General features: G+C 42.2%; 4 protein-coding genes across 4 annotated transcripts; 2 read left to right on the forward strand and 2 right to left on the reverse strand.

Moving 5' to 3' along the window:
- Positions 1–779: 779 nt before the first annotated feature.
- On the reverse strand, positions 780–1,533 carry C922_03661 (glutathione S-transferase; the record flags this gene model as incomplete). Its single annotated transcript, XM_008819253.1, has 2 exons — positions 780–1,359; positions 1,496–1,533. 2 exons carry the CDS (start codon positions 1,531–1,533, stop codon positions 780–782), a joined length of 618 nt encoding a protein of 205 aa, XP_008817475.1.
- Positions 1,534–4,131: 2,598 nt separating this feature from the next.
- On the forward strand, positions 4,132–6,548 carry C922_03662 (hypothetical protein; the record flags this gene model as incomplete). The annotated part of the gene is made up of 3 exons (XM_008819254.1): positions 4,132–4,197; positions 4,379–4,452; positions 4,703–6,548. The coding sequence occupies 3 exons, from the start codon at positions 4,132–4,134 to the stop codon at positions 6,546–6,548; spliced, it is 1,986 nt and encodes a 661-aa protein (XP_008817476.1).
- A 1,144-nt stretch (positions 6,549–7,692) lies between these two features.
- On the reverse strand, positions 7,693–10,650 carry C922_03663 (hypothetical protein; the record flags this gene model as incomplete). Its single annotated transcript, XM_008819255.1, has 1 exon — positions 7,693–10,650. The coding sequence occupies one exon, from the start codon at positions 10,648–10,650 to the stop codon at positions 7,693–7,695; it is 2,958 nt and encodes a 985-aa protein (XP_008817477.1).
- Positions 10,651–13,967: 3,317 nt separating this feature from the next.
- Positions 13,968–17,418, forward strand: C922_03664 (hypothetical protein; the record flags this gene model as incomplete). The annotated part of the gene is made up of 2 exons (XM_008819256.1): positions 13,968–14,897; positions 15,058–17,418. The coding sequence occupies 2 exons, from the start codon at positions 13,968–13,970 to the stop codon at positions 17,416–17,418; spliced, it is 3,291 nt and encodes a 1,096-aa protein (XP_008817478.1).
- Between the last annotated feature and the right edge of the window lie 1,268 nt (positions 17,419–18,686).

Raw genomic sequence — 18,686 nt, forward strand, 5'->3', positions numbered from 1 at the left:
TCTTGGTTGGACAGGCTAAGACGGGGACCCCCGGAGGGTAATCAACATGATAATGTTATTGTACGCATTTTGTTACTCTGTTGCTACTCTTTTTTTTTCTTTTTCTTCTTTTTTTGCCCCATTTACATACGCGAGAAGTACACCTCAGCTGAGTCAAGCCAGAATAAAAAATCGAGGAGGAATAAACCTACCCATTTGTAGTATCCTCCCCACCAAATCGTTATTTGTTAAGTTTCTTTTTTTTTTTTTCACCTTTTAAGAGTAAATTTTTTAAACTTGTAAATTTTGCTATACAAGCGTGTATTTGTATCATCTCATGCAAGAACGAAAAAAAAAAAAACAGGCACATCCGCACGGAGTACATTTTGTGTAGGAAACTCGTGTGGAGTGCGTGGGACGTCTTCTGGATTGGCCTGCACCCACTATGCGCGCGAGGTTTATGTGTGTACGCGTGTGACTCCGCCCCTGTCCTGCTGGAGAGGGGAAATTGTACCACTCAAAGTAGGAAACGAAAAAGCGTACATAAATTTGGTAAAAGCGAAAATGTGAAAAATAGGAAATTATAAAGATGTGGAGATGGAGGGGTGGGATTTTTTAAAAGCACGGGAGGATAAAATAGACGCAGCGCGCCCGACAAATGAGGGGGACCCACACGAAAGGACCGCGTATGAACAAACGAACGCCGGGGGGCACCATGAACGTTTAACACCTCTCCCCAACCCTACTCCAAAAAAAAGAATAAAAAAAAAAAAAAAGTAAATTAAATGAATAAAAAAAACTTAGTAGACACTCTCCTTCCTGTTGCTAATATAATTTTTAATGTTGGGCAAGTTGCTAATAAACTCGTTATGGGCCTTCAGCAGCGGGAAGTTTTTTAAACTGTTTGGGTACTTTGTTTCGATGTCATCATATAAATTAAAAACAGCCAAATCGGCGTACGTTAAATCATCGCCAACGAAATAATTGCAGTTGTTTTTTTTCAAAAGGTTCTCAAAGTAACCTGACCATTTCGGCAACTCCTCATTAAGAAAGGTAGTCTCATTCTGCTTAAACAAATTTGTGTTGTTAAATTTATAATGTATGTCTTGTACTCCACAAAAAATCATGTCTGCGTAGAATTCGTTCAGCTCATTATTCCCACTTATTTTGTACTTCTTTGACAGGTACCTTACTATGGCTTGACTTTGAGCAAATATTATGTTGTCCATCTCTAGGATGGGGACTTGGTTAAAGGGGGTTTCCTTTTCCTTTTTGAAATTCTTAAACTCGATGAAGGCGTCTCCGTTTTCGCCGAAGCGCTTGTCCGTGTACTGAATGCCCAGATAGGCGAAGATCAGCCGAATCAGCTCAGCTTTGCCCCTGCGATGGAGAGGCGGTCAAAGCGCGATTAAGAAAGGTTAAGAGGCAGCCAGTGCGCGCAAGTATGCCCATTTAAACCGTATGACTATGTGCGTACTGCCCCCCTCGTTATCGCCGCCTTTTCCCCCTTTCTTACCTCGCGTCGAAGTAGTATAGGACTATCTCCTCCGTCATTTTGGTGTGCAGCGAAGGACTCGTGGATCCCTTTCAGATCCTCAAAATAGAAATGTGCAAAGTGTGTATATGGACAGGTAGTAGCGATGTGCAGATATGCTTCATCCCCCCTTTCCCACTGCTACTTATGCGAGCGGTCTGCAAGAATGTGATGTCTGTCTTGACTGATCAGGAACGGCGCGCGTCGGTTAAAGCGCCGCGGATCCTTGTAAACACGGAGGCCAGGGATAGAAATGTCTATGTGAAAGGTGCCTCACTTCACTGCTTATTTGGACCACTGCCCGTTTATTTTGTTTCCCCTCTTCTGCTTTAAACCACTGAATATTGCCAACCGTCTCGGGAGAAATTAAAAATATTGAACGAAAAAAAAAAAATTAAATTATGTATGCCAAATGGGGGAGGGCTGAAACGAAACCACTATGTAGCAGATCACGGCATTCGTACATTTCTCTTTTTCCCACGGCATAACTTTGGAAACCTCCCCTAATGCTTTTTGGACTATAAACAAATGGCAGAAAAAAATAAAAAATAAAATGAACAATGAAGAATAAACAAACTGAACAAACAACTATGCGTGACACACGCGTTGGGGGATAGCAACGTGGTGAAGCGGCAAAATAAAGGGGATTTTAAATTGGGTGAGGGGGGAAGGGCAAAAACTGATGAAGCAGGGGGAAATTTTAAGCCACACTTGTAGCAGGCAGCTGTTTCTTTTGAAAGAGGGGAGAGATTGTGGAATGCAATAAAACTGCGTCGCAGCGGTGGAGTGAAGAAGCTGCGAATTAAAATTGGGACGAAGTGAAGACGTGACACAGGTGCGGAGTGAAAAAGTGAAACCTATAACATACTCTTTAAAGCATTCCAACGCTTGGCTTACGTTGCTGCGTATGCAATGGGGTCACAGTGTTTTCATAGATCTTTTCATCGATTTTTTCATCCATGTTCTCGCCGGCATTATGTGCCCCTTTGGAGGAAAAACAATCTGCGCAAAAGAAAGGAGCGCCTAGAAAAGGCTGATCGCCTGGTCGTACTGGATGGATGCGCATGTATGTACCGTATCCGTATGGATACATTTGTAGGAAAAAAAAAAAACAGATTGTTCTTGATACTACGTTTTTCCTTTTTTTTTTTTTTTTGTTCCTTTTTGTAAGTCTGTAATGTAAGAAACTGACATAAACAGTCAACTTCGTTTTATACTTGACCTCGACATCTTTCGCACAGTGAAGTGCCTACTTCACCGTTTAGTGATTTCACCATACACTCAATGTTGTGGTTGTATGAACGTCCCTACATATGCGTACATATATATGCATACTTATAACCATGGGGGGAAGTCATGCCACCTGAGTCACACTTGTTTTTTTCCCCACTCGTCCATTGGAACTTTCAATCGTTCCACTGTCATGAGTTCACGTTACTTCCCTTTTCGAGTTGTGCAAGAATTGGGATACATAAAAAGGAAAAAAAAAAAAAAAAAAAAAAAAAAAAAAAAAACTTCCCCCCCCTTAGAAAGTGTACTGTGTGCAATTAACCTTTGGGGGGTTGTTCTACAAGGCGTTTGCAGAATTCATGATCCGCAAGTCACCCATGTGTATTTCCTCTTGGGTGTATGAAAAAAGGTTATTCGTGGTATGTACCGGACGAACGGTGGAGGAAGGTTATTCTGCTCGTCGGAAGCAACGGCGGCATGCTTGTGTGTTCGCTTCGAAAAATGCACAAAAGGGTGCCACCGTGTACCGGCACGTGTACATACAAGTACATAGAAGTACATACACGTACATACGTATATATATATAATATATATATATGCTTACCTGCACGGTAGCGCTATTTCGTTTAGCCCCCCGTCTCTACACTTGAGTTCCCCAACTTGTACCTTTTAAAAAAAACAAAAAAAAAAAAAAAAAAGGGCGCCCAAACATTTGAGGAATTGCCAACTGAACTTTTTCTCTTATTTTCTGTTTCTCCCGCTGTGGCATCCAAGCGTAAAATAAAAACATCTTTTCATACCCGCTCGCCATATACGTTTGCCATCCCCTCTTACTGGAGCATTTTTGAAGCGTAAAATCGGAACTCGATCGCAAGATAAAGCTGTTTGCAAAAGAGAAAAAAAAAGGGCAGGCAAAAACGCACACGAGGGGTAACACGCGGTGGAGAAATTCCCCAGGTGTAGTACCCATAACAGCCGTGACAATCGTGGCAGTCGTGGTCGCCTTAGCAGTGATAGGAGGGGACCGCGTAACCACCGCTATCTAAAAGCGAAGGGGGGGAAAAAAAACGCCCGGAGCCTCCTACGGAGAAGAGAGAACGGCCCAAGTGGAAAATCAGCAACGAATCCGAGTTCAGAAGCAACGAAAGAGGAACGTAGAACGGCAAACAAAACGAGACTGGAAAGTTCCCAGCGGAAGAAAAACCAAAATAAAGCAGATCGGATCAAAGCAGATCGGATCAAAGCAGATCGAAACAAAGCAGATCGAAACAAAGCAGATCGAAACAAAGCAGATCGAAACAAAGCTTAAGCCAAACAGAAGCGAAGCTATCACCACCTTCAGCAGCATCAGGGAAGTCTCTTGATGACCGTTTCGTCGCCTCCCTAGAATGATAAAGATATTTCTTTTTTTTACCTTCCAAGTGTTTGCACTTTGTGTAAAAAATGCGAATGCGGTAAGGGAGGGGGAGGATAATCCGCTTTGCCCCAAGGGTGCGGTACATTTGGCATAGACATATCAGCGTACACACCGGTGTTCACCCTTAATGTGCGTAGATCCTGCCGATCGACCTGTATCAACAGGCCGTGGCACACCCCACATGCCTTCATAATTCCCGTTTACACGCCCCCTCGTAGGTTAATCAAAAAAAATTTTTCACCATAAGCCACGTTAATGCGCCCCTAGGATGGAAATCTAACCAACAGAGGAAGTATGAAAATTGGAGATTTTACAAAAGCGGAGAGGGTCTGCCTGTGGGATATCCCATGGGATTATTCCCCCTCGTGTGCGCTCTTTCGTCTATTTATGTGAATCCATTTGTGTGCGCACGTGGGGGGGGTGGCGTCCCAGTGCACTTTCAGCGCGGACGCTGGACCCCTCGTGGGCCCACCGGTTCCACAAAGGGATTAACGATCTCCAACCCACCACGTAACCATCGTGTAACCACTTCCTCACCTCAGATTTGCGTATGTGGACCTGCGGAGAAGCAAAGGCGAAGAGGGGAGGCGGAACCCCCTGGGCGCGCAGGGAGGGAGCCAACAGTGCCCCCTGCGGAAGGTGAGCTTCGCAGGCTTGATGGGCGTCTCGGGGTTGTCCATTCCTCTGTTCCTGGCAACCTACATGATATACAGCAAAATCAAAAGTGACAACAAAAATTTAACCGAAGCGGAAAAAATTATGGGGAAGTGCCTGTACAAGCATGAAAACAATTTGATACAAGGAAGCAATTATGAGGAAGATAAATCATACAATCTATTTTACTTAATCCATGCGATATATAGCAACATTCGAACGCTAATAAATTTCTACATGAATGTAAAAAAGGTGAATACGAAGGATAGCTCAAATGAATACACCATTTTATTTTTCCATTCGTACAATGTGGACCGATTTTTGCACACAAGAAATATTAAGACGTATGCTGAGAGGCTGAAGGAAATTTACCAAGACATTAACAAAAAAAAAAATGTCAACATTATCTATGTCCCCCTGGACAGCAAACTGCTTTTTAATATTAAACACTTTAGCAATATGAATAACTGGTACAGTATATTGTTTCACGATAAAAAACAAATTTTAAAGATGATAAAAAATTACAACATTATGAATATCCCCACGATGGTTTTGTTGGATAAAAATATGAACATCATTAATGACAATATCAATTATTTGCTGCTCCACCAAAGGAAGGATTTTCCCTACAGAGAGGTTAACCATTTGACATACATCAAGTGGTTATATGACAAAAATAATCGCAAGTATGATTTTAAAAAATTAAATTCAGATTATGTACTCTTTTATTTCAACAATGAGAAGGACAATAAGGGGGACCTCCAGTCCCTCCTCAAGGTGAAGAAAAAACTGGCCTTGAAAAATGTTAACGTGGATATCATTTTTGTGAAGGATATGGAAATGATGAAGGGGAAGGCTGGCCCCAAGGGTGATGGCATGGTGAGTCAACAGGAAGCTGAAAAGGCAGCCCCCCTGACGGATGAAAAAACGAAAGGAAATATTCCCAGCGAAGGAATCGGCAATGAGAAAGACTCACACAAGTCAAGCACAAAGGAAGGGCAATCCGCACTTTCTGGGGATGAAAAGCAAGGGGAGAAAAAAAACACTGCTGATCGAAGCAGCAAACCGGGTGGAACAAAGGACCAGATGGAACACTACGTCGACGATGTGTACTACCTGGGAGAACAAGAAAATAACGCCATTTACAAATTGCTCCTTTACGACATGTTCGACGTGACATTCAAACCTGTGTGCATTCTGGTAAACAAAAAGGGAAACATTATAAGCAAGTATATCCACGTGGAGAAGAAGGAAGACGAAATAGCTAGCTTCATACAAAATAATTACAAAAGCTTACATGAAAAGGCAAATGAAAAAAATTACATGTACAAATATGAAAACGTTAGCAATTTAACTAGCTTAAACGTATTCTCGCCAATCTTCATTCTGTTTAGTGACAGACTCAACTTGGATTTGCTACACCAGTACAATGATTTGATTGGCCAATATAATAAAAACAGAAAGGGGAAGAAAATTAACTTTTACTTCCTCGTCACCGACGATAAAAAGTACGAAGCCTTAAAAAAGCTTTGCGCAGTGGATAACTCCACGCAGGCGGTCATTTTGGATTTGTTTAACCAGAAGATGTTCAAGGACAAGGTGAACAAACTGGATGTTATAGACAATTCCGGTGGGAAGAGCGTCATTAACAAGGACAAGTTCTTTAGCTTCGTGAACAGGTACTATGGCGACGACTTGTACGCCTCTCCCATTGTGCTCACCAGGGGGGTTTAGCCCACCGCGCGCGAAATAGCTAAGCAATCAGTATGCCACTGCGCCATGCACTATTGCAGCGTTGCTCTTCTGGACCACTGCGCGATTGTACGTGTGCACCGTGGGGGGGAGGGGCCCATTCATCGAGGCTACTTTTCCTGTCCAGGGTGTACCAAATCGGCCATTCCTTCACCCACAGTTGTCAATTCTTCTCCCCCTTTATGGCAAATTGTTGCCAAAATGGGATTGTCTCGTTAGTCCCGTTCGGGGCAACATTATGGCCACGTTTGTATTTTACATCATCCTTTTTTTTTTTCCCAAATTGTAGCATTTTTTTCTTTTTTTTTTTTGCGTATCCCCTTTCGAAAACGTTAATGTTTATAATAACGTTGTTCGTATTTTTTTTCCTCCTGGTTTATTAATCTTCCATTGTCTTACCCAGTGGTGTGTATATTTGCATACATGTGCGTACTGGTCTGTACAGCATGGAGCAGCATTTTTAAATGACACCTCTTTTTTTTTTTTTAAATGGCTCCATTTTGCGTTTTCTCGTGTATCCATTTATATAATTAAGTATGTTCATTTTTTTTTCTTTCCCTTTTGAATTAATTTTGCGTAAGAATAAAACGTTTTTTTGTTAAATTTTAAATTGGCACAGTTAATAATTTTTTCATTCCCCAAAACGAAAAAAAAACTATGCACCGTTGATAATGGAATATGCTATTGGGGGCAAGCCATTCGAAAAAATAGGCGTTTCTTTTACGTGGGCCTTACACAAACGTATAATTTTTGCTTACACAAAATTGTACGTTCACGAGAGGATTCGCGTTGGGAAAGATTTTTTCCCAACCGTCCACCCCAACGCGCGAGTTATATGACGGAATGGGTGGATGAAATATGTGACACCCTGTGTGCCAACTCCGTTCGTGCCAAATGGGACGAGAACCAAAAAAAAAAGGAAAAAAAAAATTGCCAATGGGCACGCGTCTACATCAGACTGTCGCGCGTGACAAACGTGTTTAATTAGGTCATTACAGAAAGATATTTTGTAACCTGGGTAAAAGCATGCGCGAATGGGGGAAACGTAAAGTGGGGTTCCTCCCTCCGATTGGTCACCTCCGTTTTGTCACCTCTGTGTTAGCAACTCCCGTATCACACCGCACCGTTACCTCCGTTTGCCGCCCCCCTTCCGCCTTTTCTTCACCTTCAAGTTGTACACCTTTCTCTTCTTCTTGCTCGTTTTCCTGTGTGACGCAGCTGCTTGATTTTTCCGGGGGGCGACGGCCTGGTTCCTCCCCGCGCTGGGGGAGGTGGAAAATATTTTGTCTAGGTTCTCCATGTTGAGCAATCTGTGGTACTCATCTTTGGAAATTTTTTTTTTTTTTAATTTTTTGTATAAATTTTCTTCAAAAAATAGGGACTCAATTTCGTTTTCCTCTATGTCCCTTTGTTCGTGTTTTCTCTGCACAATGGTTTTTCTTTTTTTTTGTTTTTTTTCTTGCTTCCGTTTGTGGGGTTTGCCTCCCGCCGCGTTTGTCTCGCTTTCTGCCTTCTCATTGACCGCGTGTTCCTCGCTTCTTAAATGTGCCAAGCGTGTCAATTCCTCCTGCCGCTTTCTCTCCTTCTCTTCGTTTCTGTATGGAATGTCGGACGTGTTCAGGCCCACCCGTTTGAAATTCTTAATTTGGCTCTTCTGCTTAAATTTAGGGATTTTTACCAGAGCAAAGGAGTAGCACAGGTGCGACAGATTGAGCTTGTGGAAGGGGAAGAGAAAACTCAGCTGGTGGTTTCTGTAAAATTCCATGTAGGAAAGAAACGCCTTCGTCGAGAGCAAATATGTTTCTCTGTTCTCGATGATGAAAAAAATTATGTACTTTAGAAATATGTTCACCATGTTGTTCAGAAAAAGGATGTGAGCATCCCTCTTGGGGGAAAGTCCCTCGGTTGAATCTCCTTTGGGAGGCTGCCCCTTGGCACCTCCCCCTTTTTTTGCCTCCCTCCTTTCAACGCGTTCCCCGCGCGCGCTTCCATAAAACGAAAGGGTTTTCTCAGGGACGGATTTCCCCACGTCCTCCTTCTCCAAGTTGGCTACTTCGCGCACTTGTGCGTCCAACGTGTCTTCACTTCTCATCAGTCGGGATTCCCAACTGAGCATGTCCCTGAACATGGATGTTTTCCTAAAATTGCTGATATTCACTTTTTTATTTTTTAAAAAGTATATATATTCTTTCTCCTTCTTATTAAGCAGAATTATACTTTTCCCTCTTTTATCAAATCTTCCTGTTCTGCCACTTCTATGGATGTACGTCATATTTTTATTGGCAACATCGTAGTTGATGACCCAATGAATGTCCACGTTAATTCCTCTGCTCATAATATCTGTGCAGAAAATAATTTTGATCCTCCGCTTACTCTTACTCTTACACTTGTCTTCTTTTATCTTCTTGTACGCACTTATCCTTTTTTTGTCTTTCATTTTTCTGTGTATTTTTAAAAGAATGAATTTTTTCTTCCCCATATATTTGTGAGTGTAACAAATCATTTTGCAGAAGAGCGCAAGATCATATTGGCTGAACACATTCTTATGTCTGCTGTTGAGAGTTTCGAGTTGATTAAAAATTTCCTTCGCGCTCCTCTGTTCCGTGTTAAGTACATTCTTGAATACGTGGAAGAAGAAATCCACGCAGAAACACGTCGGCAAGAATACGATCACTGCCTCGCCCTCACGCACCACTGTGCTCACGAATTTGAAGAGAAAGAAGCTTTTGTCCAGGTTTCGCACCGTGATGTAGTAGTTTTCGATTTTGTCTGGTATTTGGAACGTGCTCCCCGCGGTGCTGCCAGCGCTGGCGATGGCAGTAGAGGAATCGGCCGCATCTCCCGCAGCGGTAGCAGCGCCCATCACAGTTGTAGCGGGCGCTTCCGCGGCTGCCCCCCCCACGCACTTGATGAAGGCTCTTCTCTTGTCCGAGAACAAGTTGTAAAATTTTTCCTCCTGCAGACACGTCGCGCTGCAAATGCACGTGGCATAGTCCTTCGAGACGATGCTCCTAACAACATCCTGGACATAGTTTAAAAAGCTCTGTTCCAACAATTTATCCCCCTCATCCAGTACCAAATATGCTAACTCGTTAGTGTCAAAGTAGGAGTTGTGATCGACAAAGAGAGTTGATAACTTCCCCGGGGTCGCCACTACGATCTGGTATCTGTTTTTTTTTTTTTTTTCATTTTTTATAATTTTTAAATCCTCCTCAATTTTTACAGCACCCCTAAATAGCAGGGAGTTCACGAAAAAGACCTCCTTGTCCAATTCGTCCACATCTATGTTAAAAGTTTTAGCAAAATATAATCTTATGAAAAACAGAAATTTATTTACTACGTCGTATATTTGTATGCATAACTCTCTGGTGGGGGCCACAATCACTCCGTTCACGTGTATGTTATGTTTGCTCTTGTTCTCACTCGTGGTGCATCGAATGGCTTTTTTTACAACGTCTTTAATGGAGTCGCAGTCCAGGTTGTTACCGCGGGGTGGGCACTGAACATCTTTGTTAACTCTTCCTCCATTCCGCATAGCGACATCCTTCTTGTGGGTTTTTTCCTCCAGAGAGGCCCTGCTATGCTGAATAAACTTTGCTACATTTATGTCGACATGGGGGATAATGCTCTTCTCTATGTTTACATTTTCAAATTTGTTGCAGATAGAGTTGACTCTATCTTCGTTGTAACAATCGTCGTCTTCTTCTTCTTCGTCTTCCCTTTCCTTTGCGTCCTCACATGTGGACGTGAAAAGATGGTCCCTTCTTATGGCCCCCAGTTTGGACTTCACCAAAGTCTGTAGCATAGGAATAACAAAGCATAGCGTTTTTCCGCTGCCGGTTTCGGAGTGCAGGAGGACATTTTCCTTTTTCGAAATGAGGGGAATGGCCTTTTCCTGTATGCTGGCGCAGAACAGGTACCTTTGAATCAGCAGCGAAAATAGTATGGACTCGTCTAGGTTCAGCTGCGTGAAGGGCTTTTTCTGCGGCCGTTCCCCCACGGGATGTCGCTCCTCCCTGGGTTGCAGCTCCCCTAGCAGAGAAATATCTCCTAGGGGCTGCTTCTCCCCCTCGTTCTCGCTCATCTTGTCCTATTCACTTGGCACTAGTTCTTCCAACCTATATGCTGCTCATTCGTATGTTGGCAAAAGAAAAAAAACAAGCTGGGAATTCACTCCTCAGTTCATTTAACGGTCAGCAGCCTCCACACCCTGTCATTTACGCGTTTGTAATCTGTAACTTGTAATTTGTAACTTCTAATTCGTCATCTGTAATTTCTAACTTATTTGTAATTTATAGTTTGCGCGATTTCCCTTTTTCCTTCCTTCCAAAATTCGAAGGGGCTAAAAAATTGCGTCCCCGCCTTGGGATGGTCGCCCGGAAAAAATAACAGCGGTATTTATTTCTTAGCAACTTATGAATTTTTTTTTCTTTTTAAGTACATCCTACGCGTCGAGAAGCAGGATGAAACCTGGGGGAACTGTTTTGCCAACTCCGCTGGGAGGTGGAGAATATTTAGCATGGAAAAAAAAAAAAAAAACTGCAAAATGACTTGTTCCACTCGTTTTATTACAACTTTTTTTTTTCTTGGCAAAATTGTCGACCTTCTCATGGTACCATTTGGCGATTCTTATTGATGAAAAATAGAAGGCGCAATTTTTTAACCCTTGGAAGCTATGCGCAGATGAGAAAAGAAACGAAAAAAAAGAAAAAAAAAAGGACACTATATATTGATAAAAAAAAGGCTAAACACCAGAGTCTTATGCTAATTCTGAGAGGTCTATCCCCCTCTATGTTTCTTTTTTCTCGTCTGTTCGGTATTTCGTGCGGGTGGAAATGTTGTCGGATGCGCAAAAAAAATTGGGGAAAAACAACAGGGAACAGCTAGCCAAAGCCTTGCAGAATGGCCACCCCCACGTTGCCCATTTTGCAACAGCGCTTTGGCAAATCGGCCTGCATGCATAGAAGTACGTGAAACGGATGAATGGTAACTCTGGATTTGTTCATACTGAGGGATTGATTAACAAAGAAAAGGAGAAACTTCCTCCTGATTTATAATGCTCATCCCATAAGTATCCCCCACCTATCCCCATTCTATTAGCCAAAAATAGACCACCAAAATGAACAGCTAACAATTTCCATTTGGCAAACGCTAAATAGATGGCTACTAGGTGGAATTTCCAACATGCTCCCTTGCACATGTGAACTTCTCGCGGGGGAGAAACAGGGCGCATCCCTATGCCAAAATGAATGTCCCCTCGCCGTAGTTCACCTTAGCTTCGCTATAGAAACAGAAATGGATGATTGCACAGGAACAAACAGACAAGGGAAATATTTAGTCGAAAACAGGGATAAAGGGATTTTCCTTGACACTCGCGTGGAGCACGGCTTGTTAAATGGTTGGTCTACTCGATTGCCACCCATTGGGGTGTTTCTTTTTTTATTTCCTTCCCCTACACCTTGTAACCCCTAAAAATTCCGAACCTTGCAAATTGCAATTTGAAAGTGGAATGCCTCTTTGGAAGCGAGCTCCAAGATGGACGCGCTGCACTGAGTTTGAAAAAAAGGGGAAGCGGCACAGGACAGAATGGAGTTAAGCAGCATGAGGTTTGCCAAGTAAAACATAGTAATATTTTCCAAAAAAGAGTGGAGGAAGGTGAAAAGAAATGGAATTTTGCAACGTTCACTATTTTTCGTAAATACTTGTCCTCACATAAAACATCGTGCAATTTTTTTTTCTTTTTTTTTTACATCCCTGTTGCACATTCTGTGGAAGAAAGAAGGTCAACCTGAATGAGCTGCACAACTTTTACGTGAATAATTTTCCAGCCCAGTTGCTAAAGGGAGGGGGAGGTTTTCTAAAAGACAATGCTTTGACAAGTGGGACGAAAAAAAATTGCAACTGTGGGAAGTGAACATGCTTGCTGCGCGCACCATTCAGCCAAGTTGGGAATAATTTGTCATTTAAAAAAAAAATTGGAAAGAAGAGGAACAGAACAAAAAGGAAAGCAGCAAAACAAGCAACCAAGAAAAGCAACTAAACAGAGCAACCAAGAAAAGAAACTAAACAGAGCAACCAAACAGCCCCGAGCGAAGCCCTTTTGCTCTTCTTTTAAAACCACCGCATTCGCCTTCCCGCCTGTTGTGTCAAAGCCGTTTTGTTCACCTCCCGCTCCGCGCAATCAATTCCGCTTGCCATTAGTGAACTGCCCTTTTTTAATTTCCTTCCACCCCTCATCCTCGTCTTTAAAGTTTTAGCTTAGAATTTCCGTCATACACATCGTATCAGCTCATTTAAAATAAGTTGTGGCAAATTAGGAAAAAAAAAAAAAAAAAAAAATTTTGTTACTACATCTTTTAGCAGCCTTTTTCTTCGTTTCGTTTTATTTTCTTTTTTTCTTTTTTTTTCTCAATTTGAATCCAGTGTGCTGTACTGTTTTATCATTTTAAATACCATATAAGGGAATTTATTACCCATCCAAGCTTATTCACTTCCCCTTTCCGTTTTTGTTGTGAATAATTTTGCTCACTTTGTGGCATTATTTCATTTACGCTGACTTGAGGGCACAACCATACGCACATAAGATGTAACATGTTTGTGCACACCCATCCCTGTATTCGCGCGAGTCAGTGGAACAGGTGGCAACCCACCACCCCCATTTGACACCACCCATTTGACACCACCCATTTGACACCACCCATTTGACACCACCCATTTGACACCACTCATTTGACACCATTCATTTGAAAGGGCACATACCCAGAGTGCGTTCACTTTTTTTTTTTTAAACGCAGACGTGTGGATGCAAATACTATGAGTGTATGCATTTGCGCTCATGGTATGAGCCATCTGGAGGTGCATTTCCTTTTCGTGTGGCATTTGAAGGTGCTCCCTATAGGCGCGGTTGAACGAGGGAAAGCATAAAAAAGGACGGAAGGGAAAGGGGAATCGCCAAGGGGAGAAGATGCATATATTGGAGGGTCGAATCCGAACAAGGAGGACAAAAAAAAAAAAACGCTCTAAAAGAGGGTCTCGGTAGGGCGTCATTTTGCCCGAACGCGGAAGGACAAAGGGAGGGCAAATTTACGCGCGAATAACGCGTTGCTTAAGAAGGGAGGGAAGTAACCACCAGGGCAGAAAAGACGAAGGGGTGACACCAGGGCAGAAAAGACGAAGGGGTGACACCAGGGCAGAAAAGACGAAGGGGTGACACCAGGGCAGAAAAGACGAAGGGGTGACACAAGGGCAGAAAAGACGAAGCGGTAACATCAGGGCAGAAAAGACGAAGCGGTAACATCAGGGCAGAAAAGACGAAGGGGCAACACCAGAGTAGGCAAAACGTGGGAGCTACACCAAAGAAGACACCATAGGAGTGGCAGCCACCGCGTGGACAAGACAAGCATGACTCTGAACATTGTCCAGGAAACCCACGAACAAAATGAAAACCGTGTGCATAGTGAAGAAGGTAAAAAGGAAGAAATAGCCACTTATGATTATCGCCCCACGGAGAGGAGGAGAAGTGACAGACTGTTACGTCTCAGGGAGAACAAAGCTAAACTGATAGAGCAAAATGGCTATTCCGGCCTAACGAAGGGCAACAATCCGGGCAAAATCGCGGGGGGCAATGTAAGCTTAAAGACGATCGTGAAGGTTAAGCTTAAGGAAAGAGGGCCAAGTAGGGACAGAGACAAATTGAAAAAAGGGGAGAAAAGGGACACCCAGGAGGGGAGAAAAGAATCCACTTCCGGGAGGGAGATATACATGAAGGCGGCAAATGATTTGAAGAAGAACACATTGGTTAAAAAGGTTACCTTAAGCGGAAACCAGGGGAATACCACTTTCCGTGACAACCAGGGGAAGACCCCAAAAGCGAATAATAAAAAAATCGAAAAGGGAGTGGTGGTCGTGGTGGATACGAAAAAATGCGCGTCGTTAAACAAGGGCAGCGCGAATCCAAAGGGAACGAGCGTAAAAGGAATAGACAACAAACGGCGCAGTACAGTGATTGTGAAGAAGAAAAAGCACCAAGCGGGGTTGAACAGAGCGCCCCTCTTGGCCAACAAGAAGGAGGATGCCCAGGAGAGCAAAGATAACTCCCATATGGTGTGCAAAATGAGAATAGAGAGTAATTTTAAGGGGAAGGAAAAGGAGAAAATGCAAACAGGGAAGGTAGAGAAGGGGAAACTACCCAAGCGGGAAGGACGGAAGAGACCACCCCCCGTGAAGGACAACCTCCCTGGGGACAAGATAAAAAGCGGATCCAATTCCGACTGCAAAGAGGAAATCTTTATGCAGAAAAGACTGAAGATGAGGAAGGCAACCTACCCGAATGTGGCAAATGCCGCCAGCGAAAGCGATTACCCAAATGAGATTCCAAGAAAAAAAAAAAAAAAAAATGACGATCATTAAGAATAAGCAAATAAGGAAGTCAATAAACGAATTCATAAAAAATAGTACTCGCAATAATAGCAATTTTTCACCAAACAGTAAGTACAATATATATAGTTACGGGAAAGGCAAAAACGTGTTTTACTCCCTGGAGAGAATTAACTACAGCAGTGGAGATAAACCGGGTGGAGAAGAAAATAAAAGAAAGCTAAATAGAATACCAGAGATTATAAATATAAAAAAGCAAAAATTTGTGATAGGCTCGTCCAACAGAAAGTGCGACCTAGTTTTGAGGGGAAACATCGAAGGAGAACAATGCGAATTGGTATGCAAATGTGTGGAGAAAAATATCAACCATTGTAGTGACAGAAACAGACAAATTAATAAATACAACTTATTTATTATTAACAAGTCGAGAAGCAATTCGACCCTACTTAACAACTCCGTGGTGGACATTGACCAAGTCAAAGATGAAGATAGCCTTTTCCTGGGCATCGAAAACATGGAGAAAAGAACAAACGCAAAATATATCTACAAGATTAAGTACAACAAAATGGCCAACATTTTTAACATAAATAATTTGTGCACCTACAGTAAAGACAACTGCATACACAAGACGTTAATTACCAAAGCGGAAGATGGAAAAGCTAGCAAAATTGTATCAACCAATTTTTCACTAAGTAATCAAAATGAGGAGCAGGAATCCAATGTATCCATTTTGATATTTTTAATTATTAACAGGACGTCCATACCAAACGAACCACTGCATTACATGGACAATTTGAATTCCTTCGCCAACCTTAACAGCACACCGAGGAAGATTTCTGGGGAGGATAAGACCATGGTAAGTAAAGGATCCACGTCAGTTAGCAAAATGATCAAAGAAGATTCGCCAAACACCCAATTTAATGAAAGCATTAAAAAGATTAACAAAATTTGCCAAAGCAGGATTTCCCCTTTGTGCATAAAGGAGTCCATTAAGAAGGAAGAGAAAGTAAAGGGTACGTTAAAAAGCGCCAACCAAACGAAGGAACTTCCAGTGACACTGCTCAACGCGTGTGTTGAGTTGTGTAAGGAGATAAACAAAAGTGTCACGAAAGAAAATGCCGGGGAAGACAACCATGCCCTTCCGGAGTGTACTCCCGTTACGAAATATCCATCGTTCACACCCCCTAAGGGGGTGACCCCTCCAAATACGATGACACCGTCCAAGCAGATAACACCGTCCAAGCAGATAACACCGCCCAAGCCGCTGACAACACCAGGGAGGATAGCACCTTCGAAAATGAGTTTCCCCCGTCCTTTTCAAAGTGAGCAGAAGAAGAAACCACACATGAACAAATTGTACAACATTTTTCACTCCAATTTTGGCACTCCTCGGCAGAGGGGAAGCTCCACGGTTGATACCACCAACCGGATTGCCGACTCGAACAGCGTATCATCAGTGGTGAGTGAAAGAGTTAGGACCTCTGGAGATCGCGTCAATGGACTGCGGTGTCAGGGGCCACCAATTAGCAGGCCTTCCAAAAGTTTAAACCAGCCCAATATCTGCGAAGAGGCCCATTTTCACGGCAACTCACAACATCACACTGCGGATAAGAGCAAATATTATTTGCACAATTCAGAAGGGGAGATTTTTCCGCAAGGTAACACAAACAGAGAAGAGCCTTCTGAGAGGGAAGACAAAAATGGCGAAACGGATTATGCTAACCGAAACTGCAACGCCGAAGGCCGTGTCGTTTGCTCACCACCCATTGACCAACACGCGCGGGTCTACTGTGAGGACGTAGACGCGAAGCAGGTCGAACAAATTGGGGAGGGAGTCCATGAAGAAGAATTGAATATCTCAGTGAATAACAGCTTATTGGTAACCCCGGGAAAAGGAGCCAAATTGGTGGACAGCAACCAGATGACATTCTATGACTGCAAAGATGAAAAGGCGGGGAAGGAAGTAGCTCTTCCACCTGCGAAGCCGAATGAGAGTACCAACATGGTGATAAAAACATCTGAATCGAGTGAGTTCATAAAGAAGACGGAAAAGGAATTATACTCCGTTTTATATTCCAAAAGTAGTGAAAGCACAACAAGTGGTGCAAATACAGATTTTGTTCTATGTCTGAAAAATGAACAGGGGGAAGAGAGGTATCTCAAAGTGATTGGAGAAATTAAAGTGAAGAGAAATGCCATTTTGTCAGACATAAAACATAACATAGATTTAAAACTGCTTGACAAATCCATTGAGCTTACAACTCTTAATAAGATAAACTATTTAAAATGTGAGTCTCTCTCTAAAGGGAAATATTCGATTCGTTTAAATGCCTTTTCCGATAAACTGGATGAAACAAAGTTTGGTGAATTTTCAGCCCTGCACCTGGACTATATTGATAACACAAATTTTTCCCATTTGGACACATTGGAGCCCCTTGAGTTGAAGAAAATGCTATTTATAAAGTACGACGAGTAACTCCACGTTTGCGGCGTATGGCGAATTTTTTTATAAATTTCCCTGCGCGTGGTGGTAGGAGGAGAATGTTCCTGCACGCGTGTGTATAGGTGTGCCAGAAGGAATAAGTTTTTGTCGTCAATTCGTTCTTTTTAACCGGCTTTTTAAAGTGTCATTTTGTTCTTTTTTTAAACGCATTTTTAAAGTGTCCCTTTATTCGTTTTTTTTTTTACTCTCTTTTGCCTTCCCTCTTGACATATTCATTTTGCCCCCCTATTGTGCACGTTTTTAAGTAATTTTTAAATGTGCCACTTGTTTTTCTTTTCTTGCGGTTACTCCCTCTCCCCTGCTTTTTTCTTCCTCTTCTACCAAAAAATTATTGCCCTTTTTAGTATTTTATTATTTTACCTATTTTGAGTATATGCATATCCACGTATATACATCATTCGCGCACGTCTGCCAAAATTTTAATCTTTGTGAAATTTTATTTTTAATCGCCTCTATCGCGTTTCTTTTAATTGCTTGTTTGGAGTATTCTAGAAAAAAGGGAAGCCTGCAAAGAGGAACGTCTGACAAAGGAGAATAAAAATTTGGAACGCTGTTTTAGCCTCCCGGCGCAAATAAGGTGTTCTGACCGCTGTCGCTGAGTGATCGCATAAAACATGCATATTTGCCCAAACGTGAGAAGGATAAATCGCCTTTCTTTTCCGACACCGTAAAGCGTAAAAATATAGGGGAAAAGGCAAAACCGTGCGCGCTTTTTCCCGTTTATAAATTAAAAGAATAAATCTCAAACGACCCATGTTTAATTCGATCTTAGCAGGGGCGTGTAACAAACCAGAAGAAGGGGGTTAACTAAATTGAGATGAATAATTTCCCCCCACGTCTTTTTACTATGCGCGTTTCGTGGAACATTATCGAGATATTGTAATGAAAAGAAAAAAAAAATAACGCCCCTCCACTGAGGTCAGTACCAACATGTATTTTTTGCCTAAGCATAAATATCTCAGAGTTGGGGCATAAGTTAAAAATATAGAGTTTATACCATTTTGAAGATCATTTTTGTAAATTCGTTTTTTCAAGGCCATGCCGTGGTTACATATTTAAATTATAAACACGTCAATATGTAGGTATATAAGGAAAAATATACGCTTTTATATACATGTAGAGTTTCCACTGTATCTGCTCCCGCTCTGCTTTTCCCCGGCGAATGCGAAGACGATTAGCTTGTAAATGTCGTAATAGAAAAACATAGCTAGCTAGCAAAAAAAAAAAAAAGAAAAAAAAAT

This window comes from Plasmodium inui, assembly GCF_000524495.1.
Source record: "Plasmodium inui San Antonio 1 unplaced genomic scaffold supercont1.16, whole genome shotgun sequence".
Lineage (NCBI taxonomy): Eukaryota > Apicomplexa > Aconoidasida > Haemosporida > Plasmodiidae > Plasmodium > Plasmodium inui.